At 43.7% G+C, this 15,894-nt stretch overlaps 1 protein-coding gene across 10 annotated transcripts in view; it reads left to right on the top strand.

Moving 5' to 3' along the window:
- Window positions 1-1,541: 1,541 nt before the first annotated feature.
- Window positions 1,542-15,894, top strand: part of IMMT (inner membrane mitochondrial protein) — a 52,913-nt gene continuing 38,560 nt past the window's right edge. For 4 of the 10 annotated variants that reach the window (XM_003908923.5, XM_009184590.4, XM_017947714.3 and 1 more), the window contains exon 1: window positions 1,544-2,366. In XM_003908923.5, the coding sequence (XP_003908972.2) occupies window positions 2,322-2,366 (45 nt within the window). In that variant the 5' untranslated portion in view covers window positions 1,544-2,321. Of the gene's footprint in view, window positions 2,367-15,894 lie in introns of all 10 variants that reach the window. The other 6 variants (XM_009184588.4, XM_009184589.4, XM_009184586.4 and 3 more) reach the window with 3 other exon arrangements.

The following is a 15,894-nucleotide window of genomic DNA, read 5'->3' as shown; positions in this document are numbered from 1 at the left end:
CTGCCTCAGCCTCCCGAGTAGCTGGGACTACAGGTGCCTGCCACCACGCCCAGCTAATTTTTTGTATTTTTTTTTTCAGTAGCGACGGGGTCTCACCGTGTTAGCCAGGATGGTCTCGACCTCCTGACCTCGTGATCCACCCCCCTCGCCCTCCCAAAGTGCTGGAAGAGGTCTCGCTCTTTTGCTCAGGCAGGTCTCAAACTCCTGGGCTCAAGTGATCCTGCCACCTCAGTCTGCCAAAATGCCGGGATATGAACCAACACACCCAGCCCCTGATAACTTTTTTTTTTTTTTTCTGAGACGGAGTTTCGCTCTGTGCCCCAGTCTAGAGTGCAGTGGTGTGATCTCTGCTCACTGCAACCTCTGCCTCCTGGGTTCAAGCGATTCTCCTGCTTCAGCTTCCCAAGTAGCTGGGATTACAGGCACGCACCACCAAGCCCAGCTAATTTTTGTATTTTTAGTAGAGACGGGTTTCACCGTGTTGGCCAGGTTGGTCTCAAATTCCCGACCTCTGGTGATCCGCCCGCCTCGGCCTCCCAAAGTGCTGGGATTACAGGTGTGAGCCACAGCGCCCAGCTTCCCTGATAACATTTTAAAGCAAAAATATTGACAACTTGCATGTGGAGAGTGAGGACTCTCCACATAGGTTATGAGGGGTTGGGAGACTAATTTTGAGTTTGAGATCTTGAAGCTAGAGAGGTTGCTAATGATGTTCAGGTGCAAGTTGTGGCTGTGATGTACATGACTGAAGCAGGATGAAAGCGTTCACTGGCACTGAGAAGTTCAAAGCCAAGGGTGTTAGAAAAGTCATCACACCGGCACCATTGGGCATGACAGCAGTGGGCAGGGAGGCAGCAATTCAATCTAAAGAAAACGGGAGACTGCTCTGGAAGCTAAGTGAAAGAGATACGAAACTGAGTATATGTAATTACTGTAGTCCCCTAAAAACCATAGAAGATATACAAACATAACCCTTTGATTTTAGATGATTTTCAAGTCTCTCTCTCCATATTACAAGTCATAGCGCAGCCTACCTCTACAGAGAATACATACTGTAATAAATTACCCAGTTAAGACTTGGAATACTTTGCAAACTCAGTAGAAGATAGAAAAGTTAGTTTCCACGATATTGCAATAAGATGTTAATAATATTAATACTAACATATTAATTCTGGAGCATACATGGAGTATTAATACCATGCTTAATATTTAACGTTTTATTTTGATTATCGAATCAATGGAATACTTTTTTTTTTTTTTTTTGAGACGGAGCTTAGCTCTTGTTGCCTAGGCTGGAGTGCAATGGCGTGATCTCAGCTCACTGCAACCTCCGCCCCCGCCCCGCCCCGGGCTCAACCAATTCTCCTGCCTCAGCCTCCCGAGTAGCTGGGATTACAGGCACCCGCCAGCATGCCCAGCTAAATTTCTGTATTTTTTAGTAAAGACGGGGTTTCACTATTTTGGCCAGGCTGGTCTCGAATTCCTGACCTCAGGCGACCCGCCCGCCTCGGCCTCCCAAAGTGCTGGTATTACAGGGGTGAGCCACCGTGCCCGGCCCAGTGGAATACTTTTAACGGTGCTTCTGCGCTGACTTCCCATCTTCCAACCCATCCACAAATTGCAGCCAAAATGATATTACTACAGTAAAAACTTGGAGAACGCAGTGTGGTTTAATCTGGAAGAGCAGAAGCTGTGGAGTCCAAAGGACCCGTGTTCCTATCCTTGTTGTGCCACTTGACACGTTCCACACAAGGGTCCCTACAGTGTTCGTTCACCGTTTCCAGCAATCAGGATGACTCCCTGAAGAGCCGTCAGACGAAACAAACGCGCAACCTGTGACAACTGCGTTGTTTACGTAACTTTCGCCAAATAGGCTCCTTCCTACGAAATATCTAGCTCACAGAGCCGGGTGAGATTCTTTCTTGCTTTAATTCTCTGAAGAGCCACAGATGTCCATTTTCCACGTGAGTCTGAAGACTGGATTTCAGAACACTCTCCTTCTAGCCGCGTTCACCTAGTAACCTCAGCTCGGGGCTAAGGACCTGCAGCCCGAGCGCGACCCGGAAAAGGAATCCGCCCTTTTCGCCTCCTGCGCACCAATCGCCCGGCGTTGGCGTTTCCGCAGCCGGGACAGAGCCCACCCTCTAAGAGCCGCCGAGTTGCTGAGGGCAGAAGGGGCCGCGCGTGCGCAGTGGCATCGGCTGCGCTTCCGGTGCGCCGGGCGCGGACGCGGGTACGCACACACGCAAGCACGCCTCCACTTAACTCGCGCCGCTTTGGCAGCTCCCGAGTCCAGCAGCAGTGCCGTCCGCTCGACCGAGATGCTGCGGGCCTGTCAGTTATCGGGTGTGACCGCTGCCGCCCAGGTGAGCACTGGGGCTCCCGAGGGCGCGTGAGGAGGCCGACCTAGGACCGCCAGCGAAAAACGGGGGAGCCTTGGGCCCTGCCTAGCCTCCAGGACAAAGGCGAGTCTCTGGGCTACCCTCGTCGGGAGAGGCCCGGGCTGGCAACCAGGCAGCCACCAGGGAGTTCGCCAGACTGGGATGACTTGAGGTTATTGCAGCAGCGGGGTGAGGTGTGGAGAGTAGCGGGAGGCGCGGCTTCGAGGGCGTGCAGTCCAATCAGCGCCGCGCTGCCCCCGTCCAGGACCAATCCTGACTGCTGGCGTCTGGGTCGCCGGTTGGGCGCGCGATAGGTTTTTAGTGCTGAAGGTCGACGGGGGAGAACTACAGTTCCCGGCAGGACGAGCGGAGCCGCGGCTTGTTGCATCCTTAATAAGGAGGTGCCTGGACTTCTAGCGAGTGTCCACATTTTAGGGGTCAAGGTTGTAATTATCTGTGAGGGACTGCCTTTCTTTTCGCAGCTAGGAACACTTATGCACTATTCTTAATCCAAACAAAAGCGAAAGATTTTCCTTTGTGGAGTTGAAACTCCTGGTCTTCAAGGAAAGACAGGAGTCATGACCTTGTGGCTCATTTCTGAGATTAGAACAGGGATCTGTGTCTCCAGGCGCTGGGACTACTTTGACATTCAAGAAGCCTAAATACCCAGTTACTTTTAGTTTTGCGTAATTGCCAAAGTTACTTTCTAAAATTGAAAATAAAAAAGCCTGTTTCCATTGCTCACGATTATCAGAAAGTTGATATTTTGGCAAAATGTTGTAGATAGCAAAACAAGTACTGTGACTAAAGCAGTAAGTGAACAGAATCCCTAGGAAGAGTGAGTTAGAGATCATAAAAGTCAAGCTTTGTTTTTTCAAGTTCGCTTCTCTTCCTATTTGCTGCTAGGTAACAGAAGCAACCCCTTCCATAGGAAAGTGGAACGAACCTACGTTAGTTTTCTATTGCTACGTAACAACCACAAATTTAGCAGAACCTTACGGGTTCTGTAGGATAGAAGCCTGGTCATGGATGATCTGTGTTCTCCCCTCCAGGTCACACAAGGCTGCAAAGTATTAGCCATGCTGTGATTCTCATTTGGAGATCTGGGTCCTCTTCCAGGCTCATGCAGTTTGTGGGCAGAATTCAGTCCGTTGCAGTTACACGACTGAAGTCCCTTTTTTCTTGCTGCCTCTTGTCAGCCACTGCTCCCAGCTTCTACAGCCTACCCACAGTTCCTTGCCTCAAGGCTTCCAGAGGCCATTCATAACATGGATGGCTGCTTTCGTGCAGGCTACCAGGAGCTTGCCTCTCTAACTTCCAAATTTCTTTTATTTCGGTCTTTCCTCTCTAGACCCAGATTTAAAAGGCTTGTGTGATTAGACCAGGCCCACCTGGATGACCTCCTTTTCAGTTAATGCAGAGTCAAGTTTTTGGGATCCCATTTGGGAAATAAGAAAACTAATTAAAACTTTGTAATAAAAAATGAACCCTTTTATAGCTCTGAATCCAGATGTCTAAACTTCCTGAAATTGCTATCTTGTAAAATTCTTTGGTTTATTCTCACCATCTCCTCAATCATTCTGTAGCATTTGACATCTGCTTTATGAGGCTCTTTGCACTTTTGGCTTCTCTCAAGTAATATTTTGGGTCCCATCTAGTTTTCCCTCACTGAGTCTGCTGCTTCTTCATACCTCGAAATATACACCTTCTCATCTCTCCCTGTCTCTTTATAGACTCTCCAATTTGAGATTACATCAACTGTCAGAACTTTAATCCCCAAGCAGATGACTCTCGAGCCTTATCGTATTTGATTGTGCCAACTTATCCAGAATATCTCACGTGTCAAGATCCTTTCCACTTTATTAAACCCCATCTTTCCTTTTTTTTTTTTTTTTTTTCTGGATACAGAGTGTCACTTTGTCACCCAGGCTGGAGTGCAGTGGCGCAATCATGGCTCACTGCAGCCTTGACCTCCCGAGCGCAAGCAGTCCTCTTATCTCAGCCTCCTGAGTAGCTGGGACCACAGGCATGTGCCGCCATCCCTGGCAATTTTTTAAAAAATTTTTGTAGAGACAGAGTCTCTCTGTGTTGCCCAGGCTGGTCTCAATCTCCTGAGCTCAAATGATCCTCCCACTTCTGCCTCCCAAAATGCTGGGAATATAGGTGTGAGCCACTATGCCCAGCCAACCCCATCTTCTTAAATGTCTTACTGCTTTTACTGTTGCCTCCTAGAGTCCATTCTTTAGGAGGGAATAGTAAAAGCAGTAAGACATTTAGTAAAAGGCTTTTTAAAAGGCAAACATGCAAACATGAGGTCATGCTCTTTAGAGACATCCCATCCCATTCATAATAAAATCTAAACTGCTTACCATGGGCCCTTGATCTGATTCTTCTCGTATTTCGTTTTTCTACTGCCTCACTCATATTCTTCTGGTAATCTCTAGCATGTGCCTCACTGCCTTTTCATCAGTTGTTTCTTTTGCCTTGAACTCTTCTCACACATGTTTGCTTAGCTTATTCCTTTCAGGTGTTTTTTCAAATGTCACCTTCCCTTCAGAGAGGGCATCCTGATCCAAAATAAAATTCTCACTACTCTGGCCTTCCTTGCATCACTGTATCTTTACCCCATCCTACTTTGTTATACTTTGTAGCTCCTAGCACTACCTGATGTTATAATGTGTACTTATTACACAGTTTCCACCTTTAAAAAGTAAGCTCCACAATGGAACTGTGTCCATATTGTTTACTGCTGTATTTCCAGTATTGACAATAGTCCATAGCTCCAAGTAGATGCTCAGTGAATGTTTATGACATATAAATGAAAGAATGAATGTGTTCATAAATTTTTTTTTTTTTTTTTTTGAGACAGAGTCTCGCTCTGTCGCCCGGGCTGGAGTGCCGTGGCCGTATCTCAGATCACTGCAAGCTCCGCCTCCCGGGTTCACGCCATTCTCCTGCCTCAGTCTCCCGAGTAGCTGGGACTACAGGCGCCCGCCACCTCGCCTGGCTAGTTTTTTGTATTTTTTAGTAGAGATGGGGTTTCACCGTGTTAGCCAGGATGGTCTCGATCTCCTGACCTCGTGATCCACCCATCACGGCCTCCCAAAGTGCTAGGATTACAGGCTTGAGCCACCTCGCCCGGCCAAAAATTTTTTAGAGATGGAGTCTCATTGTGTTTCCCAGGCTGGTCTTCAACTCCTGGGCTCAAGTGATATGCCCACCTCGGCCTCCCAAAGTGGAATTTTTCTTAAATCTGCGTAAGTGGATGTGACCTCCCTTTAAACATCCCATATATTTTCAAACCTCTGATTATGTATTAAGGTTCTCCAGAGAAACAGAAACAATAGGGGTGTGTGTGTGTGTGTGTGTGTGCACGCGTGTGTTGAGATAGGGTCTCATTCTGTTGCCCAGGCTGGAGTACAGCAGCGTGATCATAACTCAGTGCAGTCTCAATCTCCTGGGCTTAAGCGATCCTCCCACCTCACCTCCTGAGCAGCTGGGACTACAGGCTTAGGCTGCCATGCCCAGCCAATGTTTTGGACTTTTAGTAGAGATGGGGTCTCGCAATGTTGTTCCAGCTCATCTTGAACTTCTGGGCTCAAGCAATCTCCCGACCCTGTCCTCCCCAAAGTGCTGGGATTACAGGCATGAGTCATAGTACTCAGCCTAGGAAGATTTATTTATTTATTTATTTATTTATTTATTTATTTATTTATTTATTTATTTTTGAGACGGAGTCTTGCTCTGTCACCCAGGCTGGGTTTGGCTTACTGCAAGCTTCGTCTCCCGGGTTCACGCCATTCTCCTGCCTTAGCCTCCCGAGTAGCTGGGAGTACAGGTGCCTGCCACCAAGCCCAGCTAATTTTTTTTTTTTTTTTTGTATTTTTAGTAGAGACGGGGTTTCACTGTGTTAGCCAGGATGGTCTTGATCTCCTGACCTCGTGATCCACCCGCCTCGGCCTCCCAAAGTGCTGGTATTACAGGCGTGAGCCACCACACCCGACTGGAAGATGCATCATAAGGACTCTACTCACGCAGTTATGGAGGCTAGCAAGTCCAGAATCTGCTGTGTGGGTTGGCAGGCTGGAGACCTAGGAGAGCCAATATTGCAGTTTCAGTCCACTGGCTAGCAGCCTGGAGACCCAGAAGAGTGGATCGTGCAGTTTCAGTCTGGAGGCAGTCTGCTAGAGAACTGCCTCTTGCTTTTTGTTGTGTTTGAGCCTTCAACTGATTGAATGAAGCCCACCCATGTTATAGGGCAATTTTTTTTTTTTTTTTTTTTTTTTTTTTTGAGACAGGGTCTTGCTCTGTCACCCAGGCTGGAGTGCATTGGTGCAATCTCAGCTGACTGCAACCTCCATCCACCAGGCTCAAGCCATTCTCCCACCTCAGCCTCCTGAGTAGCTAGGACTGCAGGCATGCACCACCACACCCAGCTAATTTGTATTTTTTTTTTTTCTGTAGAGACAGGGTTTTGCTGTATTACCCAGGCTGGTCTGAAACTCCTGGGCTCAAGCAATCCACCCGTCTTTGCCTCCCAAAGTGCTGGGATTATAGGAGTGCGCCACCATGCCTGGCCACTAGTTCACCAATTAAAATGTTAATCTCATCCAAAAACACAATCCAAGTTGACACACAAAATGAACCATCACAGATAATATCTACGTTATTCTTTTTTGTTGTTGTTGTTGTTGTTGTTGAAATGGAGTCTTGCTTTGTTGCCCAGGCTGGAATGCAGTGGTGCGATCTCGGCTCACTGCAACCTCCGCCTCCCGGGTTCAAGCAATTCTCCTGCCTCAGTCTCTCAAGTGACTGGGACTGCAGGTGCGTGCCACCGTGCCCAGCTAATATTTTTAGTAGAGACAGGGTTTCACCGTATTAGCCAGGATGGTCTTGATCTTCTGACCTTGTGATCCGCCCGCCTTGGCCTCACAAAGTGCTGGGATTACAGGCATAAGCCACTGCGCCTGGCCCAGTATCTACCTTATTCTTTATGTTTGGGCTTATCATCCTTGCATGCCTTAGATGTGGGTATTCAGTAAATGTGCTTTAGAACTCTGGTCCTTCCTGTTTTTGTTTTCTTTTTTTTCCTCAGACCTAACACCATCTTTCTTCTGTTAGTCCCAGTGTTACATTGCCAGGCCCAGGCTTTTTGAAGTGGTCATTGAGTTGGAGGACATGGGCTTTCCACCTAGCCTAGCCCTCTCTCAAACTACAAAGTGATCATTTATATATGGAGTAGTCTTTCCTGCTTATAACTCGAAAGAAGAAGAAACATTATTCTGGAGGATCAACCACGCCAGCTTATTTAAGACCAAGTTTGATAACCCAGCTAGTTTAGGATTGAACTTGTGTGGGGACATGAGCTATCATCTTCTAGAATTCCTTCTTTCTGTTAGGATTATGAAACATTATGTTGCTCAGTGATAGAGATAGGCAGCCAACCACACGTGCTAGAAAGTAGTTTAGTAGATCATGCGGCCAGGTGTTTGCTTCTACCCTTGCTAGAATCCTCTTTATTATTCCTTTTTTCATATCTGTAGACCAGTAGCCTTCAAACCATTTTGAAATATATCTTACGCCTTAACTTACTACACCCAAGTGATAACGTATAAAATATATTCACATATATGCAGGGAAAGCTAAAGTATCAAGTTCCTGCTTTTGTCATATTGATAAGTATCTGCCATTTCTATAATTAAAGAGCATGTTTTTCTCCTAGAATAGAGTATGTTTATACTGAAGTGTAATGCTACTTCATTGTAAAACTGTAATGTAAAATGTAGAATTTCATGTAATGAAATTTAGTGTAATGTAAAATTTCAGTGTAAAAACTTACTCGATTTTTTGTGGGATATACTTTTTAATCTTTTTTTTTTTTTTTTTTTTTTTTTTTGAGACGGAGTCTCGCGCTGTGTCACCCAGGCTGGAGTGCAGTGGCGCGATCTCGGCTCACTGCAAGCTCCGCCTCCCAGGTTCAGGCCATTCTTCTGCCTCAGCCTCCGAGTAGCTGGGACTACAGGCACCCGCCACCACGCCCGGCTAGTTTTTTGTATTTTTAGTAGAGACGGGGTTTCACCATGTTAGCCAGGATGGTCTCGATCTCCTGACCTCGTGATCCGCCCGCCTCGGCCTCCCAAAGTGCTGGGATTACAGGCTTGAGCCACCGCGCCCGGCCTGTGGGATATACTTTTTAATCTTAATGCATGATTCATATAAACTATTTTAAATTAACAGCAGGAAAAGTTAATTTGTTACATATCAATCTATATTTCAAATGTAGAACTGCCCATTAACTTATGGGTGCCTTTTTCATTTGTGTGGCAGGAGTCCTTATGACAAAATCCACAAAAATGTTATCAGTTGATAGCAGCCAGCAGTCTGTGGAGGAAACCTGGAACCTCTAATTAGAGTTCACACAAGGCAGCTCATACTGCAGGCTCCATCTCCAGGTTGTCATGCTAGATTGTGGTTTCTTTATGTCTTCACTTTAGTTTGGTAGAGCTAAGGAACAGATGGTCTGTGTAACAACATTAATCATGGGGCGGGTCACTTGAGGTCAGGAGTTCAAGACCAGCCTGGCCAATGTGGTGAAACCCCCACCTCTACTAAAAATAGAAAAATTAGCCAGGTGTGGTGGCAGGTGCCTGTAATCCCAGCTGCTCGGGAGGCTGAGGCAGGAGAGTCTCTTGAACCCGGGAGGTGGAGGTTGCAGTGAGCCGAGATCACGCCATTGCACTCCAACCTGGGTGTCACAGCAAGACTCTATCTCAAAAAAAAAAAATTACGTGGGAATTGTATGTTTCCTTTTTTTTTTTTTTTAATATCACGTTTCTGCAGGTTAGAAGCAGCAAGGCTAGCCTTATAACATATGTCTAGACAGATTGCTTTGAAACAGTGTTGTCCTTTCTATGTCATAGGTCCTTATTAATAAAAAGGAATTCCAGGGCAAAAAAGTAGCCAATATTTTGTGTGTTAATGTAGGATATTTAGTTTATATTGATAGTTTAGTGCTTAAGAGAGCTCTGGAGACAGACCTTATGTTTGGCAATGGTTTTTAGCTGTGACACCAAAAGCACAAGCAACAAAAGAAACTAAAGATAAATTGGACTACATTAAATCTTAAATTTTTGTGCATCAAAGGGATAGTTGAGAGTGAAAAGAATGAAAGTATTTTAATGGATACTAGATATTTTGGATACTAGACCCTCATCATATCTGATGAGGTGTTCCTTTTTAGGTAAGGAACTCCTGCAACTCAGTAACAAAAAAGACTAGCCAAATAAAAAAATAGGCAAAGGGCCCAGGCTCTGTGGCTCATGCCTGTCATCCAGCACTTTGGGAGGCTGAGGCAGGCAGAACGCTTGAGCACAGGAGTTCAAGACTAGCCCGGACAACATGGCAAAACTCTGTCTCTACAAAAAATACAAACATAAGCTGGGTGTGGTGGCATGCACCTGTAGTCTTAGCTACTCAGGAGGCTGAGAAGTGGGAGGATTGCTTGAGCCTGCGAGGTCGAGGCGGCAGTGAACCATGATGGTGCCACAGCACTCCAGCCTGGGTGACAGAGTGAGACCCTGTCTCCAAATATATACATATATGTGTGTGTGTGTGTGTGTGTGTGTATGTGTATGCGCAAAGTACTTGAATAGCCATTCATCCAAAGCAGATATACAGATGGCCAAGAAGCACATGGAAAGATGCTCAACATCCTTTTGACACTACGGAAATGCAAATTAAAACCATGAGATACTCAGTTCACAACCACTAAGATGGTTATAATAAAAATGGAAAATAACAAATTAGCTGGGCATGGTGGTACATGCCTGTAATCCCAGCTACTTGGGAGGCTGAGGCAGGAGAATCACTTGGGAAGTGAACTTGGGAGGCGGAGGTTGCAGGGAGCCAAGATTGCTCCATTGTACTCCAGCCTGGGCGACAAGAGCAAAACTCCGTCTCAAAAACAAAACAAAAACAAATGTTGGGGAGGGTATAGAGAAATTGGAACCCTTGTACATTGCTAGTGGGAATGTAAAATGGTACAGCTGCTATGAAAAAGTAGTTTAGTGGTGCCTCAATAATTATTATTAGTAGTAGTAGTAGTATTTTGGAGACAGAGTTTTGTTCTTGTTGCCCAGACTGGAGTGCAATGACGCAATCTCGGCTCATGGCAACCTCTGCCTCCTGGGTTCAAGGGATTCTCCTGCTTCAGCCTTCTGAGTAGCTGGGATTACAGGCATGCGCCACCACACCCAGCTAATTTTGTATTTTTACTAGAGATGGGGTTTCTCCATGTCCTAGGTTCAAGGGATTCTCCTGCTTCAGCCTCCCGAGTAGCTGGGATTACAGGCATGCGCCACCATGCCCAGCTAGTTGTGTATTTTTACTAGAGACGGGGTTTTTCCATGTCCTGGGTTCAAGGGATTCTCCTGCTTCAGCCTCCCGAGTAGCTGGGATTACATGCATGCGCCACTGCGCCCAGCTAATTTTGTATTTTTACTAGAGATGGGATTTCTCCATGTTGGTCTGGCTGGGCTCGAATTCCCATCCTCAGGTGATCTGCCTGCCTGGCCTCCCAAAGTGCTGGGATTACAGGCATGAGCCACCGAGCCTGGCCGTGTCTCAGTAATTTAAACATAGAATTAAACATGACCCTGAAGTTCCCTGCCAAAAGAATAAAAAACTGGTGTTCAAACAAAAACTTTTAGATGAATATTCATAGCAACATTATTCACAATTCACAGCCAAAAGGTGAGGCAACCCAAATGTCCATTAACTGATGACTGGATAAACAAAATATGGTATGTTTATGTGATAAAATATTAGATTCAGCCATAAAAAGGAATGAAGTACAAGCTGCATATATGATACATGTTACAATGTGGATGAATCTTGAAAACATTATACCAAGTGAAAAGCTGGGCAAAAAGATGTACATTGTGTGATTCATTGATACAAAATATCTCAAATAGGCAGATTCATAGAAACAGAAAGTACATGGTGGTTGCCAGGGTCTAGAGAGAGAGGAAAAGGGGATGACTGCTTAATGGATGTAGGATTTCCTTTTGGGGTGATGAAAATGTTCTAAGATTAGATAGTGGTGATGGTTGTTGTACAACATCGTGGATGTACTAAATACCATGGAATTGTGCATTTTAAAATGGTTAGAATGGTGAATTTTATGTTACGGGAATTTTGTCACATAGAGGAAAAAAAAATAACACCTGCCACCAGGTATTTGCAGATGGCCTGAAGTATAGAGGCAGAGCTAGATACACACATACACACCCTAAACTTGAAGAGGCTTCCAGTGGCCCAAGATAGGAAAATTTGATCAAAAAGACAGTAATTGCAAATGGTTGAAATCCATCTTAAGTGTTTAAATCCATGAATTTAAAAAGGTCTGTTCTTATCAGTTATAGCTGCATAACAAGCCAACTTGAGCTTGGGGTAAAATAACAATATTTATTGGCTTACTCAGTTCTGGAAAATTTTTGCCCAGAGACCCTCATGAAGTTGCAGTCAGATAGTTACTAGGTCTACAGTCATCTGCAAGTCGTCTTTACTCTCATGTGTGGCAGTAAATAGTGGCTGCAGCTGACACCTCAGCAGGGACTGTTGGCTGGATCACCCATCTGTGGCATCTTTAAGTGTCTGGACTTCCATACACTTTGGTGGCTGGGTTCCAAGAGCAAGTGTGTAACAAGAGACAGAGCCAGGTAGAAGCTGTATCCTTTTTATGTGTTAGTCTCAGAAGTTACAGAGCATCACTTTCACTGCCTTTTATTAGTGAATTAGTAACAAAGGCCTGCCCTATGGGAAGTGTACATAAAACTTATTGTTGGGAGAGGGGCACGTTTCTGGAACAGCATGTGGTACAGGAAGTATTGTTGCAGTCAATTCTGGATATTATCCTCAGCCTTCTGGACGCAACTGACATCCCTCCCACATGCAAATACACTCACAACCTTCTCCAAGACCCTCCAGAGTCTAATGCCATCAAAGCGTCAGCATTAGGAATAAGATCTTGTTATCTAAATCAGATCTTACTATGGATAAGGCATCTTGAATGTGGTCCCTAGGGTATAGCTTCTTAAACACTTTTCTTGGTGATCTAAAGCCCTGTAAACTAAGGAGACAAATTATCTGCTCCCCATACACTCAGCATATGGTAGTATGACAGGCACAGGATAATCACTCTAGACACTCCTATTCAAAAAGGCAGAAACTAAGAGGCACACAGCGGTCACCATTCAATAACAAGTGTAAAATTCAGCTGGTGCTCTGTTTCTAATTCCTTGATTAGAGCTCAATCCTACTGCTTGGGAATGATTCTCTTCAGCTCTTGGTTCTACCCTTTGGACTCCTGGTTTTACACTTGAATTATTCGTCTGTTTCCAGAATACGCAGCTGAATTGTTTCACAGCCTTCTTTCTGTCTGTAGAAGTTTAAGAGTCCAAAAGCTTCTTTTCATTTTGTCCTCTTTTTGACTTTAAATATAAGCTAGGATGTTTTTTATTAATACAATTAACAAATTTGTGGGTTTCCTGTGAATCTTAATGGGATTTTCTTCATTAAACGCGTGATACTCACACATCAAGATAAGCCCTTCTCCATTTTGGGCTTCCTGTGAGGCTGCTGTAGGTAACACGTTTAATGTTCTGAGTAACCTTATTGTTTTAATAGAATCTGGGAAACACGTCCTTATGATTCTTAGAGGACCTTTTCTCAAGGTAAAAAGACTTTATGAGGGACACCTCCTTAGATCTTTCTGAGAGCTCAAAGTATCTTTTGGTCACACACTGGATTTGATCTTTGGCTTGAAACCCTTCTCTATTTGAGAATCTATTTGAAAACAAGAAGCAGTTTTATTTTTGAACCCACCAAATCCTGACTCTTTTATGTTTCCTTTAAATTTTGCTTGAAAGCTAAACAGGTTGTTTTGTTTTGTTTTTTAATGCTCATCTCTGTCCTTATCATACTCAGCTAAAAGAAATCAGTTAGCATTTGTGAACACTGTACTTGGAACTCTTCAACAAAATACATCAGTTCATTAGGTATAGCTATAGCTATGCTTAATTTTCTATTTTCCATGTCTGTCATTACAGATGACAGTTTTGATAAACTTCTGTCAGTACATAACAAGAATATCTTTTCCTCCAGGTTCCAAAAACTTTTTTTTTTTTTTTTGCTTTTCTTTAAGCGCTCACCAACAGGCTCTGTGAAGGCCATTAGGCTTCTGCTAACAGTCTCTTCAAGGTTCTTCCAGCTTCTGCCACCCCCACACCAGTCCCAGAGTCATGACCTTGTGTTTATATTTTGTTGCAGTAGCACCCCTCTTCTAGGTATAAACATATGTTTGGTTATCTGTAGCTGTGTAACAGACCACCCTAAACTTAGTGGTATTAAACAGCAGTGTAATTATAATTGTTATCTTATATTAACAATAATAAACGTATTAATATATAAATTATGTAAGTAAAAATTACTCAGTGCTTTGAGAGGCCGAGGTAGGATTGCTTGAGGCCAAGAGTTCAGAACCAGCTTGGGTAACATAGCAGACCTGGCTCTATAAAAAACAAGAACAAAAATATTAGCTAGGTATGGTGGGCATGTGCCTGTAGTCCCAGCTACTCAGGGGGCTGAGGCTGGAGGATCACTTGAGCCCAGGAGTTCGAGGTTACAGTGAGCTATGATAATGCCACTGCATTCCAACCTTGGCAACAGAGCGAGACTCAGTCTCTTAAAAAATATATATATATATGCTTGAAACACTATTTCTATATTTTCACCCCTGAGATTGTCAATGATTAAAAAAATACAATACAGTGTGTTGGAGAAAATTTGGGAAACATACTTGCATATTACTAGAGGGCAGTTTGGCTAATTTGGCAATATTGACATGCAAATTTTACTTTTAAGAATAGACCCAAAATTGTGTATACAGTGTTACTCAGGTAGCATTATTTATTTTAACAGTAATTTAGAAAAAACCTCAGTGTCCCTCAATAGGGGCTGGTTAACAATTAAACATTAAGTAACAATGGAATGCCAAATCATAAAATCCCGTGGGAAGCTTTTCATGTATTGATATATAGTGATTTAAAATATATATCCTTGAACTTTAATAGAGAGCTGTATGTATATTATGGTATCATTTGTGTAAAGGTGGGGAAAGTCAGGAGAATATGCATATTTGAATAAATATACATAAAATGTCTCTGGATAAATAAGAAACTGACTGTCGGTTGCCTATGGCAAGCATGGGGTGGCTGGGGAAAGAAGTATGAGGGAGATTTCACTCTATGTATATTTAAACTTTTAAAATTATTATTTAAAATCAGATTTTAAATTTATTTAGTATTAGGAAGTTTTAACTTACAGTCAAAATACATTCTGTCAAAGGGAGGTTGGAGAGTCAAGATAAAAGAAAATAGAAGGTAGATAAAGAAACATTTTAAAATACTGATGCTGGGCATGGTTGTTCATGCCTGTAATTCCAACACTTTGGGAGGCCGCAGCAGGAGAATAGGTTGAGGCCAGGAGTTTGAGACCAGCCTGGTCAACATAGCAAGACTCGGTCTTTACAAACAAGCAAGCAAAAATATTATTCAAAGAAAAACTGATGTGACTTTGGGTAGTCTCAAACTCTAGTTTAACACAAATCTAGTGTTAAATTTGTCCCTGATTTCCTGGAGTCGGTTATCCATTATGCTTGCTGCTTGATACTCCAGTTAGCTGCTTATCCACTGTTAACAGTGCCTTAACTTTTGACCTGAATACATATTTTTACCTAGACAGATTAAAAAATGCAACCTTAAATATAATACAACTTCAGTGGCCTCTTAATATTTTCTCCCTAAGTCACAAAAATGGAGTTGTTGACATATAAAAATAGATGCATTTCTGTTTACAATTTCATACCACCTGCTTTACAGAATAGAAGGAAAACACCCTTTTCTATTAAAAATGGTTTAAAAATGTTGGGAATTCTACAGGATAGGTAATAATTGAAATACTGGGGGGGGGTTTGTTGTTATTTTTTGTTTTCATTTTTTGGGGGGAGTGGAGGGGACAGGGTCTCATTCTATTGCCCAGACTGGACTGGAGTGACACAGTCTTGGCTCACTACAACCTCCACCTCCCGGGCTCAAGTGATTCTCATTCCTCAGCCTCCCAAGTAGCTGGGACTATAGGTGCATGCCACCAAACCTGGCTAGTTTTTTTTTTATTTTTAGTAGAGATGGAGTTTTGCCATGTTGCCAAGGCTGGTTTTGACGTCCTGGGCTCAAGCAATCCCCCCGCCCACCCCCGCCAGCCTCTCAAAGTGCTGGGATTACAGGCATGAGCCACCATGCCAATAATTAAAATACTTTTAAATACCAGTTGTATCTGCTTTACATATTTTAAAACATCTGATTTTTTTTTTCTTTGGTTTTCAAAATGTATTACTGCATTAGTTAGCTGTTTATCTCTAGGCTTTGGCAGGTAGAGTGTAAATTATAACTGTAGA

The sequence above is a fragment of the Papio anubis genome, chromosome 14, assembly GCF_008728515.1.
Source record: "Papio anubis isolate 15944 chromosome 14, Panubis1.0, whole genome shotgun sequence".
Lineage (NCBI taxonomy): Eukaryota > Metazoa > Chordata > Mammalia > Primates > Cercopithecidae > Papio > Papio anubis.
Note: the sequence above shows the minus strand (reverse complement) of the source record. Positions and strands in the feature narration are given on the sequence as shown.